Source organism: Branchiostoma lanceolatum, chromosome 14 (assembly GCF_035083965.1).
Source record: "Branchiostoma lanceolatum isolate klBraLanc5 chromosome 14, klBraLanc5.hap2, whole genome shotgun sequence".
Lineage (NCBI taxonomy): Eukaryota > Metazoa > Chordata > Leptocardii > Amphioxiformes > Branchiostomatidae > Branchiostoma > Branchiostoma lanceolatum.
The window spans coordinates 13,589,728-13,602,932 of NC_089735.1; the positions used below are offsets into that span (position 1 = coordinate 13,589,728).

Here is a 13,205-nt window from a genome sequence, read left to right on the forward strand (position 1 = left end):
TGTTGCATTCCTTCACTCTAGAGGTTTGAAAACGCAGGTGGAAACGATAAGTGGACATGCCCATTTAACTAGCAGGTGGGTATGTCGTGGTGGGAAAAAACGGCGGCCGCGAAATCGTATGTTAAAACACATATGTTGGAGGGTCAGCTTGTCCAACTTTTAGAATAATACCTACTAATTACATTACCATAGTGCCAAAAAGTCGTTTGGTACCCAGTCTTACATACTCACTGCCGTAACGTGTGTTTGTCAGCACTTCTGGATGTTATCTATAGACACATATGATTGGTTCATCGTTACAATGGACTTAACTGATTAATCAAATTTAGACCAACAAACAGGCAAATATGTATATATGTTTTACATACTCGTTTACTACATATGCAGAACAAAATCAATATTTGATTTTTTTTCTTTTATTCACTCATTATAGAAAGCAGAACAGAGTAAGGAAATGTTATTAATTTTATCAAAAATATTTTAGAAAGCAGAACAAAATAGTATGACACAGGCACTAGGCTAATCATTAGCAAGTAGTAGAAGTAGTACGCTAGAAATATACAACGTTTGTGAGATTAAAACATATTCGTTTGTACATTGTTTTCCACAAATCAAGGTAAGATGCATGTTAACGACAATTTAGGGTATCAGGTAGGTTTTAACTTGTATAAAGGTTCAGTTCAGTTCAATGGTTCTCTGATACTCTACTATTCATTATTCTGGCTCTGGATATTTGATACCCATAGCCCCTTATCCCAATCTACGATCTATGCAAAGATATCAATTCACACGGCTTTAAAACGACGGCTAATATGCATATATATATTGAGACGTGTAGCTAGCTCTTTGTTAAGTTTAGGGTGCGAGGGGCGCAGTAGGTTTAGCTGGACTCGTTCCTCGCAGCCACCGCCTCCATCATCCTCTCCTGGATGTCCTTTACGCCAGGCAGCGCCACCATGCGGTCCCGCCAGGCAACGATGTTCTTGTAGCCGCTGACGTCATACCCGACTATCGCCATCATGCCAGTGGCACCGCCAAGGGAGAAATCTGCAATGAAACAAAGGAAGAAATGAAAGGATTCAACACACGCGCACATACACACACACACACACACACACGCACGCACATACACGCACGCACGCACAGACACACACACACACACACACACACACGCACTCACATACACGCACGCACAGACACACACACACACGCACAGACACACGCAAGCACGTACACACACATACACACGCACGAGCGCACGCACACACACACACACACGCACGAGCGCACGCACGCACACACAAACACACATACACACACACACACACACACACACACGCACGCACGCACACACACATACACACGCACGAGCGCACGCACGCACACACAAACACACACACACGCACACACGCACGCACGCACGCACACACACACACACATACACACGCACGAGCGCACGCACACACACTGTGACACACACACACACACACACGAGCGCACACACACAAACACACACACACACACACACACACACACACACACACACACACCACACGAACACACACACAAGGTGTAATTTTTGTCCTATCACTTAAACATTCTGACTACCCACCCGCCAGCGAAAGCTCGTTGCCTGCGACGAAGTTCTTTCCTTCCAGCATGTTGTTGAAGATTTCCAACTGATCTGCCAACTTCTTCTTAGTCTCGTCGTCCGGCTCTTTCTTGGCGAACAAAATTGGGGCCTGGGTTCGTGGAGACGACAAGTCGAGAACGTCAGACATGTAACGTATACGTTTCCAGTTTCCCAGCTTTCAAATGATTGTAATTCTGTAATGTTGCTCGTGACGGTCGTTTTAGGGCCGTGTGTGTTTGGATATCAGATAAGAATGCTAAGGAAATACCTTTCTAATTTTATCTATAGATAGATCTATGTTCCTGTCTGCAACTCAAAACACTGCATGTCACTCAACTGCAATATCCTAGAATAAAACACAGGATATTTTATATTTATAGTTGCAGGGGGTTTCATTATGTGCTGGTTTCTTTATTTCTCTATGGTTTTCCATCATCATTCTACCCTCTTTCTGTTACCTGTTGTATGCACATACCCGGTAAAGAAATATTCTTTCAAATTTATTAATGAAAAATTCCCATACTTTGAATATTTAAACGCAACGGATAAAGTCATATTTTTGTGGCGTCTAGACAACCCTTGTACAAGAAACATCTGTTCATACATCTACACATGTACAAAGAAGCGAGAAGAAGTTAACACTAATGGTTTAGCTTAGCTTATCACTTTCGTCTGACATGTATGTTTAAACTATGTACTGTATATATTTCACTGTATATCACTTACATGTTAGTTAGGTTTATGCTAGACGACCTGTACCTAGCCCCTTGGGGCACGAATGTACAATAAAGGTCTTCATTCATTAAAACAAGCTATTCGAAACAACCAAAACAATATTCCCGAGCTTTCACCATCTAGAAGACCTCCAAAAAACTACATTCCTACTGAAATCACAAAACCCACTAATCATCAAAAACGTGGGACTTTTCATCAGCCACTACCTCCAAAGAAGAAGTCAAACCCTCCAGTAATGTTGTATGTAGAAACATTAGCTAGATGCATAGAATAGACACTCGTTACCATTGTTACCTTACTACTGTTTGTACCCTTGCAATTAGGCAACGGGCATGAATTTGCAAATAAAAGGCTGTTGATTATAAGATGTACTGACCACATAGCCGACGATGGCAGGGGTGTATGTGGTCAGGTCGTACTGAAGCATCATGTTGATCCGTGCCCTTTTCTTGGGGTCCTTCGGGTACAGCTTCTCCGGGGTCGAGCTGTACTTGTCGTTCAGGTAGATATTGATGGCGCGGCTGGAAGGAGTAGAACAATGCGGGAAGCTTTATTTATCTATTTATTTACATTTATCACATTTGTGGAAGGATTGACATAACAGGTGACTATCACCTTTTCAAGATGTCAACCCAGACCAGACTGTAAGGTTTGGACCATCGCACACCGGGGCATGCCCCTACTCTTTTTCGTAAGGTGTGGTGAGTTCTTTAACGTGGGCGGGGTGTGGTTCTCCCCAAACACGGGACCTCCATTTAACGTCCTATCCGAGGGACGTCCCTTACCGAAGCGAGATACTCAAGTGCCTTTCCCAAGGGCACAACGTCCGGGCGCATGTCCAGACATGTCTGGGGCACTGAGCCGGTATCGAACACGGGTTCCCTTGTTTGACGGTCGAATGTTCTAGCCGTTACGCCACACGACGCCACTATAAAGCTTTAAAGGGATGTGGCTAAGGAAGGGGCATAGTCTTGAGCAGTTGCTAACCTTTGTATATTACATTACAGTGCAGTGCTGGTCTTTGGTATATCGTTCTGACGCCATTGTAGGTTTAGTCTCTTGTCTAGCGTTGTAAAGATTATTGTTTGAGCATGCGTACAGCTCCAAGAGCAGGTCATAACCTGGTTAATATGGCGACCAATGAAACAATGGGATATGTGACAAACACCCTTTGGCGCAAAAACAAATAGCACAGTCTACGCCACAAATCAAATAGACCCTGACAACCTAATATTGCCCTAAAACGGAACACTTCGGAATTGATTTTCAGCATAGACTTATATGGAATATGTGAATTTAATGAGGTATCACGTTTAGTATCAATTCCACGTACTATCGATGGTGAACGTGTCGTTTACCTTGCAGGTCGGATAGTTCAAAATAATTGGCAACGATAAAATCAACATAAAACTTCTTATTGCATGTAAAAAAAACTACATTCGTACTTAAATCCCCAAAACCCACTAATCATTAAAAACGTGGGACTTTTCAGCAGCCACTGCCTACAAAGAAGAAGTCAAACCCTCCAGTAATGTTGTATGTAGAAACATTAGCTAGATGCATAGAATAGACACTCGTTACCATTGTCACCTTACTACTGTTTGTACCCTTGCAATTAGCCTACGGGCATGAATTTGCAAATAAAAGATTCATATTGCAGGTCCCCGTGCAAGTACTATCAAACGCTACTTTTCTAGTGGAACCTCAACTCACCTCTCCCACATGATGAACCCGTCGTCGTCGATAGTGGGAACGCAGTGACAGGGATTCATGGCGAGAAACTCTGGCTTCATTTGTTCTCCCGCCAACAGGTCCACAGGCTTCTCCTCAAGGTCCAACCCGATCGTCTTGGCGCACATCATCACCGCACGACAAGGGGCCGACACGATGTTGTGGTAGAGAGTCACAGGCATGGTTCTGGTTGTAGCTTGTTGAGCGGAGGTCTAGTTCTGGAGGAAACGTTTTCTGTGCTGTCAGGAAAGTATTGTTCCTGTGGTTTGACCTTGGGGTCACCGCTACACAATACGCCGGTGTCGTGTGGCAAGCTACAGCTCCAAAACACCGCATAAACACGAGCTTGGAGTCGACCACTTTATCTTAGGGGGGATCAGGGTTGTAGAAAAAGTTGTTTATTCTCTTTCATGACGACGTCGTCATGCCTTGACAGAACTTTGTGCCCCAAATGCCTGCATGTTTCTGTGTGGTTAATGGCATTTTTCACAAGACACAGCATTGGGACTATCGCGCAAAACCGTACGACGTTGAGGAAAGGGTTGAACAAGTCTAAGAAAGCATTTTCAGTTTTACAACTGACTGTCGTACAATGTTGAAAGTTTATTGCAAAGTCCTGCCCGTGGGCTAATTGCAAGTACATGCACATGTAACACGGAGTGGACGTACGGACAACAACAACAATATAACATACGACTTCTCTAGCCTTAGCTACTGACACTAAGTTCTAACGTATTGGGCTCGGCTTCTTTTTCCGAAACAGTGGAAGACGAATGATCCCACTTTTTCTGTTATATGTGGGTTTTGGGATCTTAAGAGGAGAATAGTTTTCTTTTCGTCTGAAAACGTGGAGAAATTAGGATGGAAACAATATACCCACGACTGTAATAAGATTTCTCAATTGAAAATGTTGTATGACGATCTCCATATATTTCAAGACTACAGTATATATGGTTGTGTGTTTGTGATAATGAATTTGATTTGAGAAGGTGCGGGTGATAAAATTTCTTACAATATTTCTTACAAGATATCAACTTACAAATCAATCAATCAATCCGCCAATCAATCAATCAATCAATCAATCAATCAATCGATTAAACAGACAATGGTATTGGGTTGTCATTTGAAGATGTATTTTAGACTTTACAACAGTAAAACATTTAAAACGTTGTAACCAGAAGAACATTCTTTATTTAGGCGAAGGCTGTCACTTAGTAAATTGTACAAAGAAAAATACAGAAAACACAAATTATCGTACAAAAATAGTTTTCCACTGCAAGTGTATTGATATTCTCATAATCATATTTAGAACCAACATTTCATCCTAAAATCTAAGGCAGTATTTCAATTTTAACTCAAACTATGATTTTTCAATGAGAAATATAATTTTTTTCGTATAATACTTTGCTTCTTATAGGCTATTTTCCATAATTCACATTATGGACAATAAACATAATAACATTACTGAAGTTTAGAAAATGTACATTTTGAAGATCTTCAGCAGCAATAAATGACATACATAACCATGATGCTTTCATGGGAATGTGCTACTCACATTAGTTGATACATGTCTTAGGCAAAGTGCTGTTTTGTACAATTTTTTGCATACTTCTTAGTAGTCAAAATGTTATTGCTTCCAGAAAAAAGAAACGATGACTTAAAGGCATCCAGGGCATTTTATGAGGCTTGAGACTTGAATTTCTATTCATTCGTACACATAGCAAGTTTCAATAACACTATACAATACATATCGACATTAAAGGAGCAAAGATACGATGTCGTTGTGTGGTGAGAACTGATAAAAAATCCAAGCCCTAATAGACTGATCCCGACTGTCCATCACAATTAGCGGTTCGACCAAGTAGAGAGTGACTGCATGTTCGTCAAATATGTGCATCTTTATGTTTTAATCTTGCATTTCTACGTTTTGACGGAGGTGGGCGGGGCTATGCGGCATCGGTCTACAGTTGTATTTACACTAGGCGCGTGAAACTAAAAGATCACCATGTAGCTTATCTTTGTGCCGAGCACTTTTGATGAGAAATCCGCACGCAAATGTGGTCAACAGTGGCCTTAAATGTCAATTTCATAAAGATAACGGCAACTATAATATTTCCAGTTTTCAAGCCGCATAAAATGCTCTGGGTGCCTTTAAGTTATACATAACTATCTTGTTCTTACATTGGTGTAGCTTTGAATACATCTTGGTTGAAAAGGAACTAAAATGTGTGTTGAACACACTGTCTTTATAGACAAACCTCCCATTGAAAAACATGTCTGCTCTTTTATATGTACTATAACCGAATAGCGAGGAGAAGTAGAATTTTTGTATCCGTGAACTGTACTTGTTCTTTTGTTTTGTTGTGACCTGTACTTAGCAAAGTGTTGCAGAAATGTGCAATAAAAGTCGTAATTCCTTTATTCTCAGCCCCAGGAATGTATTTCTATCTTTACGACGGCAATGACTTCAACATCTCGTACCATCCCTTGTTGGTCTCCTCAAAGTACGGCAGCGCCCTCATGCGGTCGTTCCAGGCCTTGACGCAAGGGTAGTTGCTTTTGTAGTCGTAATCCTTGAAGTCTAACATGGTCAGGGAGACCATCATGCTGAAATCTGCGGAAGAAAGTGTCAAGAGTTTTTGAACTACAAGAATGTAACGTTTTAAGAAATCTTCCATACTCAAAATCTATCACTATCGAACTATTGGATTTTTCTTTTTATTTAAGTTGAATGTGTGATAGTTGCGTGCCGATTTGTTAAAAATAGAGAGAACGCTAGCGACCCTAAAAAAAAAACCCCTCCCAATAAAATGGTATGGCGACCCTGTGACGTCACAATTCAAGATGGCGGCCACCACACATGCCAACGGATGCAACAAAGGTTTTGCTACGCAAACCTGTAATTTGTTCACGCGAGGAGCGCAGACATACCAACAAGGTGTACAAGTCTGTTGTCTTCCATATAATAGAATCTATCTTAACGAACAAAAGGATTTGGCCATACACTGACATGTGGCGATCCTTGCAATTGCCTTGTAAATACAGGGCAACAAATAAGGAAGAAAGCTACACGTGTTTGAAATTCTTGTGCAAACTGTACAGATATGTGACATCATACCATACTATAAAGTCTCTTTTTGAGTAGTTTACTTTCGTTGTTGTTAAGTAATAGACATTACCATATGGTGCACCTTATATACGATAATTGTGCAATGAAGTTATTATGTAAAATGTAACTTAAGATGTTGTACCGTACCTGCCAGTGTAAGACAGTCCCCCGCTACGTAAGACTTCCCCTCCAAGATTTTGTTAAATAGGTCCAGGGCAGTCTTGACCTTCTCCTCTATCTCCGGGTCTGCATCTTTCCCCTGAAGAATCTGTGGTACCTGTGACAGGTGAGAAAATGTGTGTTATAGTTCGTGTTAGTCAGTTAAAATCCTCCCACACCATAAGGTGTATAGGGCGGTGCCCATCCCCGTTTCATAGCCCTGGGCCACACTGTGGTGCAATCACTGCAGCAGGGGGCTAGTCCACTGTTGTATTTTACATACTGTTTCAGAAATATGTACCATTTTTATGAAGTCTTTGGCATGGCTCAATGTGCCTCTTGTCCAGAGGTGTCCTACCCCGGCACGAATACGGGCCTTCTGGTTCCACGTAATTTGAACCAGATGTGATAAGTGACTGAGGCGCAGACCACTACACCACAGGGACACCCCCCCCCCAATAGTTCGTGTAACAAAGGAAATACGGGCTCAAGGAGGAGCATCTGTGTTTGGTATATGAAGTCTGCATACGTAGTCATCATCATCATCATCATCATCGTCGTCGTCGTCATCATCATCATCATCATCATCCTCACCATTGAATGATACATCATCAATGATTAATGATTACTAATATAGATAGTAAAGTCAAAGTTTATTGCACAATAATCAACGTTAACAGGTACAATGTACGGCAAAATACTACTGGCACTGGCTACTCATATTAATCTAGTACAAAGTACAGGGAGGTTCTAGGCTATACAACTATATGATGAGGAGTTGAATGTCTTACGCATGTTCTGAAAATCAGTTTATAGACGTGACATGACTGTTACTATTTATCACTATTGAATGCTTGTGTCTTTGTGAGTGTTACGGTTCGTTTGTGTGTGTATGAGTGTGTGCATTTTCATGTGTGCACACGTGTGTACTACGTGTTCATTTGTGTCAGTGTGTGTGTGTGCGTGTGTGTGTGTGTGTGTGTGCGCGCGTGTGTGTCTTGCTCGTCTCAGCTAGACATTAAAATGACGTTTGCAGTGAATCAAACTGTGACATACATGAACACTGATTGATTGACACCTGTAAGGGACGACACTTACTATGTAGTCGCCGATGTTCGAGCCGAACTGTCTTTGGAATCCGAACACAAGGTTGACTCTAGCTCGCTTCTGAGGATCTGTCGGGTAGAGCTTTGAAGGGTCCTTTGCGTACTTGTCGTTCAAATAGACCATGATGGCGACACTGAAGAGACGAAATACACACAGTTTAAAGGAAACCCGAGCAATATTAGGGTCCGAAAAATCGGATTTTGAAAGTCAATTTATTCAGTCATTTCTAAACATACTTATTTCAAACAACACTATCGCAATGTATAGCAACGTCCATGATGCAAAAATACGACGTTGTTGTGATGTGAGAACTCACTGAAAATCGACGCCGGAGCTTTTGTAGCCTCACGAAACTAAGGGGATCATCGTACGGTACGATTTTGCGTGGTTTAAAAATCCTAAAAATATGAAGTTCTTATGTAAATGTGCTAAACAATATTAGTAAATGTCACTACGATAAAGATTTCAATATTTTTGTTTATTTCTCTTCTTTGGCCCCAATATTGCTTTGGTTGCCTTTAAATCTTTGAAGTGTCTTTTGTTGTCCTTTGTTGATGCGACAAAGTAGTATCAAAACTAACGCGGTGTAAGCAAAGGAACAGATTTAGCACAGACTTCCAACTATATCTTCAAATCACATGAGATGTCTATGATATTTTCAATGCAAATGAAAGATTTTATTTGTAAGCAATGGATTAGAGTGGATGTGAAATATTGGAAATCGCACAGCGTGCATACTAGCTACACTTTGATAATTACCATGTAATCGAGCACCAAACATTTTCTGCTGAGTCATTTTGTAAGCATACGTGGTGCGTGTGGTGTAATTATACCAATCCGATCAATTTGGTAATCGAGAAACCACATGTTATGTTTGTTATCCTAAAAAAAACCACTATCTCCAAATCAACTACCTCTCAGAGTCTTGCTTGCTTACTAACAGAACATCAGACTTTTGAATATTGGCATTTTCTGAGAAGGGAATTTCTTTTTATCAGATATACAGTGTGTTATATTCTGTTTCATCGTTATTTTTGTGACACATAGAAGGTAAAAGATTTACAAACACCCTTCTCCTACCCCTTGATGAAATGGAGTACTCCAAGACATCTGTACCTTGGAACTTTAAACCGCGTTTCCAAGTAACCGACGCCATAACACCGTCTCAAGTTTTACAACAACACCACGTACACCCCAGTGAACATTCACACATCAGGCATGGGTGCCATGGATCCCTCTGGCGTTCAAAGAGACCCCAAGAAACGTTTCCAAAGCAAACACAGCTTGTTGCTAAGATCATTTCTTAGGCAAACAATGATACCCCTCTCAAGACACGGCGAAAGCCAACATGACAAAGCAAAATTAATCGCTGACCAAAGTTTAGCGGGTTTTATTGGTTTAATGGACAAAGATTGCTTCCACGACTTTGACCCGAACCGACCCCGTGGCTAGGCACCGAGCTCGTGAATAACATCAACAAAAGGTCTTAAACAGCAAATACGATTATAATAGAAATAATAGTTTATTGCAAATTCATGCCCGTAGGCTAATGATGTTGACAACAATGTCGAAATACAAATGTAAGGTAAAACAAAGGTATACATGAATACAAAATCATTCTATATTGCTATTCTACAGATGCCAATCTTTAGATGATTAATTCTTATTTGAATTTGAGTTGGAACCCAGGAAGATATGCTTAGAAATTATATAGTTAGAGTAGGACAGGGTTAAATTCAAGCAAACCACGGAAGAGAGTGGATCATACGTAGTGTCTACTAACTAAATTATAAGACGTGTCAATCTTGGGGCACATAATAAACTGTCAAGAAAAGAACCGCAATGTGTGGTAAACTCTTCAATGACAACACCGGTATGTGACGGCGCTCTATATAAAATGGCGTCGGAAGTCTTGAGGTAAAGATTATAAAAGCTATGATATGCATGCGCCTATTAACGAAATGTCTTTAAACTACGGTTTAGCTCATAATAGCATGGAATTCTTTTAACTTATATGTCTCCCGAGCTAAAGAAAAGTTCTTGTTATGCGGATGATGTTAATACCTGAAGTTGGGGGCGTAGGCGTCAGTTTCCGACACAAGATACACCCTCCTTTTCCCACTATGATAACTAAACTAAACCATCATGACGAAACACTTTTTTATGTGATTACATAACCTACAAACCAGTTAACACTTTTTCACTTATTTCATTGTGGAGAAAATACAGGTCAGCTAATGAAACAAACATATATACTCATAAGAATATTTAGTTTGAACTGCAATTCTATAAAGATGAATTGGTACGCACACGTTTTTTATGTTAATAGTGAAACACACGTTTTAGATATTCTTATAAAAAAATTGTATCTAAATGCCTTACCTTTCCCAGAGTGTTAAGTCCCCGTCCTTGATAGTGGGGACACAGTGGCAGGGGTTCATTGCCAGGAACTCTGGAGTCTTAGTCTCCTATTGACAAGACAGAACACGTTTAGTGACGGGAAATTAGCCATCTAAACAATCTTCATGTAACCCAAGGGTAAAACACATAAGACACATTTCTTTCCTACAAAGACTAGATAAAATGAATTGCAACGTACGTACTGATGTATTGAAAAGTATGAATTTCTTATACCTAGTGTTACTTCGAAAGGTGCTAGAATTTACAGACATATGCTACATGTTGCTTATTAGTTATCTTCGCCAAGAAGATCATGTTTTTGGTAGCGTTTGTATGTATGTATATAAGTATGTAGAAAAGCAGAATAACTAGAAAAGGTCTGGATGGATTGTCTTGATATTTGGTATGTGGATAGGTCTTGATGAGACCTCCGAATGATTACATTTTGGGCCTCGTAGCGGCTTGTTTATTATAAAGTTAAGAGAGATATCTCTTAGCGTATTTGTAGGCCTAGCGTATCAACCTATTAGACAGTTAAAAAACAAAGTAGCATACATACCCCCTTCGTGAAATCTACGGGCTTGTGGTTGAGCTCCAAGCCGGTCTCTTTAGCGAACATAAGAACAGCACGACATGGCGGCGATATGTCCGCCAAGTACAGGTCCACCGACGGTTTCGTTGTACTCGTAGCTGTAGGCGCGGTCGCGGTCGGCTTCGAACCACCACAACCCATCGTTAGTCTGAGTCTTAAATCTGTGACCTGCTAGGAACACCTGTTGCAACTTCTGCAGCGCTGGACAGCAGTGTTGATGTCCGGTGAAAGTTGAAGCGGCTTGTTTTGTTCACCTGTAATTCACCTGCGTCCTTGGGCAGGCCTCTACGTTGCCATGGGACGATTCCATTGCCATTGTGGGGGCAGGCATGTGGTGACGTAAACTGTTACCTTCTCCGAATTACAGTCGGTTATATGATAAGTAGGGTGCCCCGATGTTGTGCCCTTGGGAACGGCACTTTACACAACTTTCCTCACTCCACCCAGGTGTGAATGGGTACCTGACTTTGGTTGGGGAAGGTCGTATCGAGGTCACCTGCCGGCACCGAATGGCAGCCGCCTAGACCCTTGCGACAGTTCCACAAAGTACAAGTGTGGAGTAAATATGTATCTGTTGTGTATTATGTGATTGTAAACCCTGAAGAAATTCAGCACTGGCTGCCATTGCACGGGTAATTTCTGACCAATAAACCATTATTATCAATATCAATATTAATATCATTATTATATGATACAATCGCCAGGTCTTTTTAGATACTAGCAATACTGCAGATGATAATAATATGTAATTGTCATCGTTGTGAATCTTGAAGTGATAATGTCGACCCTTTTTTTCTGCCGGCAAACTCTTGTGAACCAGGTCATTTCTTCAACGATGGGAATTTTGGATTGATAAGATATAACAGCGTTTGTAGATGACATGTATGATGTTGACATGCAAAGATCAAAGAAGGAGAAACTTAGAATCAAAGAACAGGCGTTTACTTGCTTGGCTGTCAGTTTATTTGTAAGAAAAACACAACCTCATGATATACATGTATGGCGATATTGTTTTAATATCTATCTGGCAACGTCAGTGTTTTGTGTAAGGCTACACCAAGTAATTTTTATGGATGACGTCCGCGCGCGCATTGATTTTGGTCTGTTCCAAGAAAAAAAACAAGAAATTGTGCTTCCTGTAACTATGACCAAAGAGTTCCTTTTTTATTTAACATATTTCTGCAGGCCTGCAAAATCAATGGGATATGGAAAGAAACAGGACAGGACAACAACTGCTGTTCAACTTCAACTGATTTATTCAAATTATTGCTTTTTTCATGATGGATCAAAGAATTGTTAGTTGTTACACTGTGTCCTCTCATTCAATTTGCGTCCTAACATGTGTCGTCGACTATTTTTCAAATCTAGGCATCTTGTTTTTTTCGGCCCTTCTTGTTTTTTTTTCGCGCTCTCGCATTAGATTTAGGGTCTCCAAAGGACGTCATCCATAAAAATTACTTGGTGCAGCCTAAATATATTTCTCGCGAAGGAGAGTAATCAAAGAAAATTTAATACATAAAGTAAAATATTATTGTGCATACGTCATTCTATATTTTTAAAAGGATATTTGACCCTAATACAGTACGAAATTTTGAACTTCATTCCGTTGAAAAGAAACTTGATTTGATTGTTGAAATAGTCAATACATTTATTTCCTTTATTACATATCGTTATATATTCTTTTCATACAGTAACCATCTTCCAGCATAGTAGAATTCTTCAATGTATATGATACAAAA

The 13,205-nt window shown here is 40.4% G+C and overlaps 2 protein-coding genes across 2 annotated transcripts; both read right to left on the reverse strand.

The window, feature by feature from the left end:
• Positions 1-623: 623 nt before the first annotated feature.
• Positions 624-4,362, reverse strand: LOC136449067 (glutathione S-transferase 1-like). The gene is made up of 4 exons (XM_066448867.1): positions 4,082-4,362; positions 2,745-2,889; positions 1,613-1,742; positions 624-1,047 (listed from the first exon to the last, which is right to left on the reverse strand). The coding sequence occupies exons 1-4, from the start codon at positions 4,279-4,281 to the stop codon at positions 881-883; spliced, it is 642 nt and encodes a 213-aa protein (XP_066304964.1). The 5' UTR covers positions 4,282-4,362; the 3' UTR covers positions 624-880.
• A 1,804-nt stretch (positions 4,363-6,166) lies between these two features.
• On the reverse strand, positions 6,167-11,820 carry LOC136449058 (glutathione S-transferase 1-like). Its single transcript, XM_066448853.1, has 5 exons — positions 11,434-11,820; positions 10,857-10,942; positions 8,466-8,607; positions 7,356-7,485; positions 6,167-6,713 (listed from the first exon to the last, which is right to left on the reverse strand). The coding sequence occupies exons 1-5, from the start codon at positions 11,605-11,607 to the stop codon at positions 6,550-6,552; spliced, it is 696 nt and encodes a 231-aa protein (XP_066304950.1). The 5' UTR covers positions 11,608-11,820; the 3' UTR covers positions 6,167-6,549.
• Between the last annotated feature and the right edge of the window lie 1,385 nt (positions 11,821-13,205).

Coding starts and splice junctions, on each gene's coding strand:
- LOC136449067 (XM_066448867.1), bottom strand. CDS start 4,281: ATGCCTGTGACTCTCTACCACAACATCGTGTCGGCCCCTTGTCGTGCG. Junction 2,890..4,081: donor GGGTTCATCATGTGGGAGAG/GTGAGTTGAGGT, acceptor TACTCCTTCCAG/CCGCGCCATCAATATCTACC. Junction 1,048..1,612: donor CAACGAGCTTTCGCTGGCGG/GTGGGTAGTCAG, acceptor GTTTCATTGCAG/ATTTCTCCCTTGGCGGTGCC.
- LOC136449058 (XM_066448853.1), bottom strand. CDS start 11,607: ATGGGTTGTGGTGGTTCGAAGCCGACCGCGACCGCGCCTACAGCTACG. Junction 8,608..10,856: donor GACTTAACACTCTGGGAAAG/GTAAGGCATTTA, acceptor TCGTCTCTTCAG/TGTCGCCATCATGGTCTATT. Junction 7,486..8,465: donor CGAACATCGGCGACTACATA/GTAAGTGTCGTC, acceptor CACCTGTCACAG/GTACCACAGATTCTTCAGGG.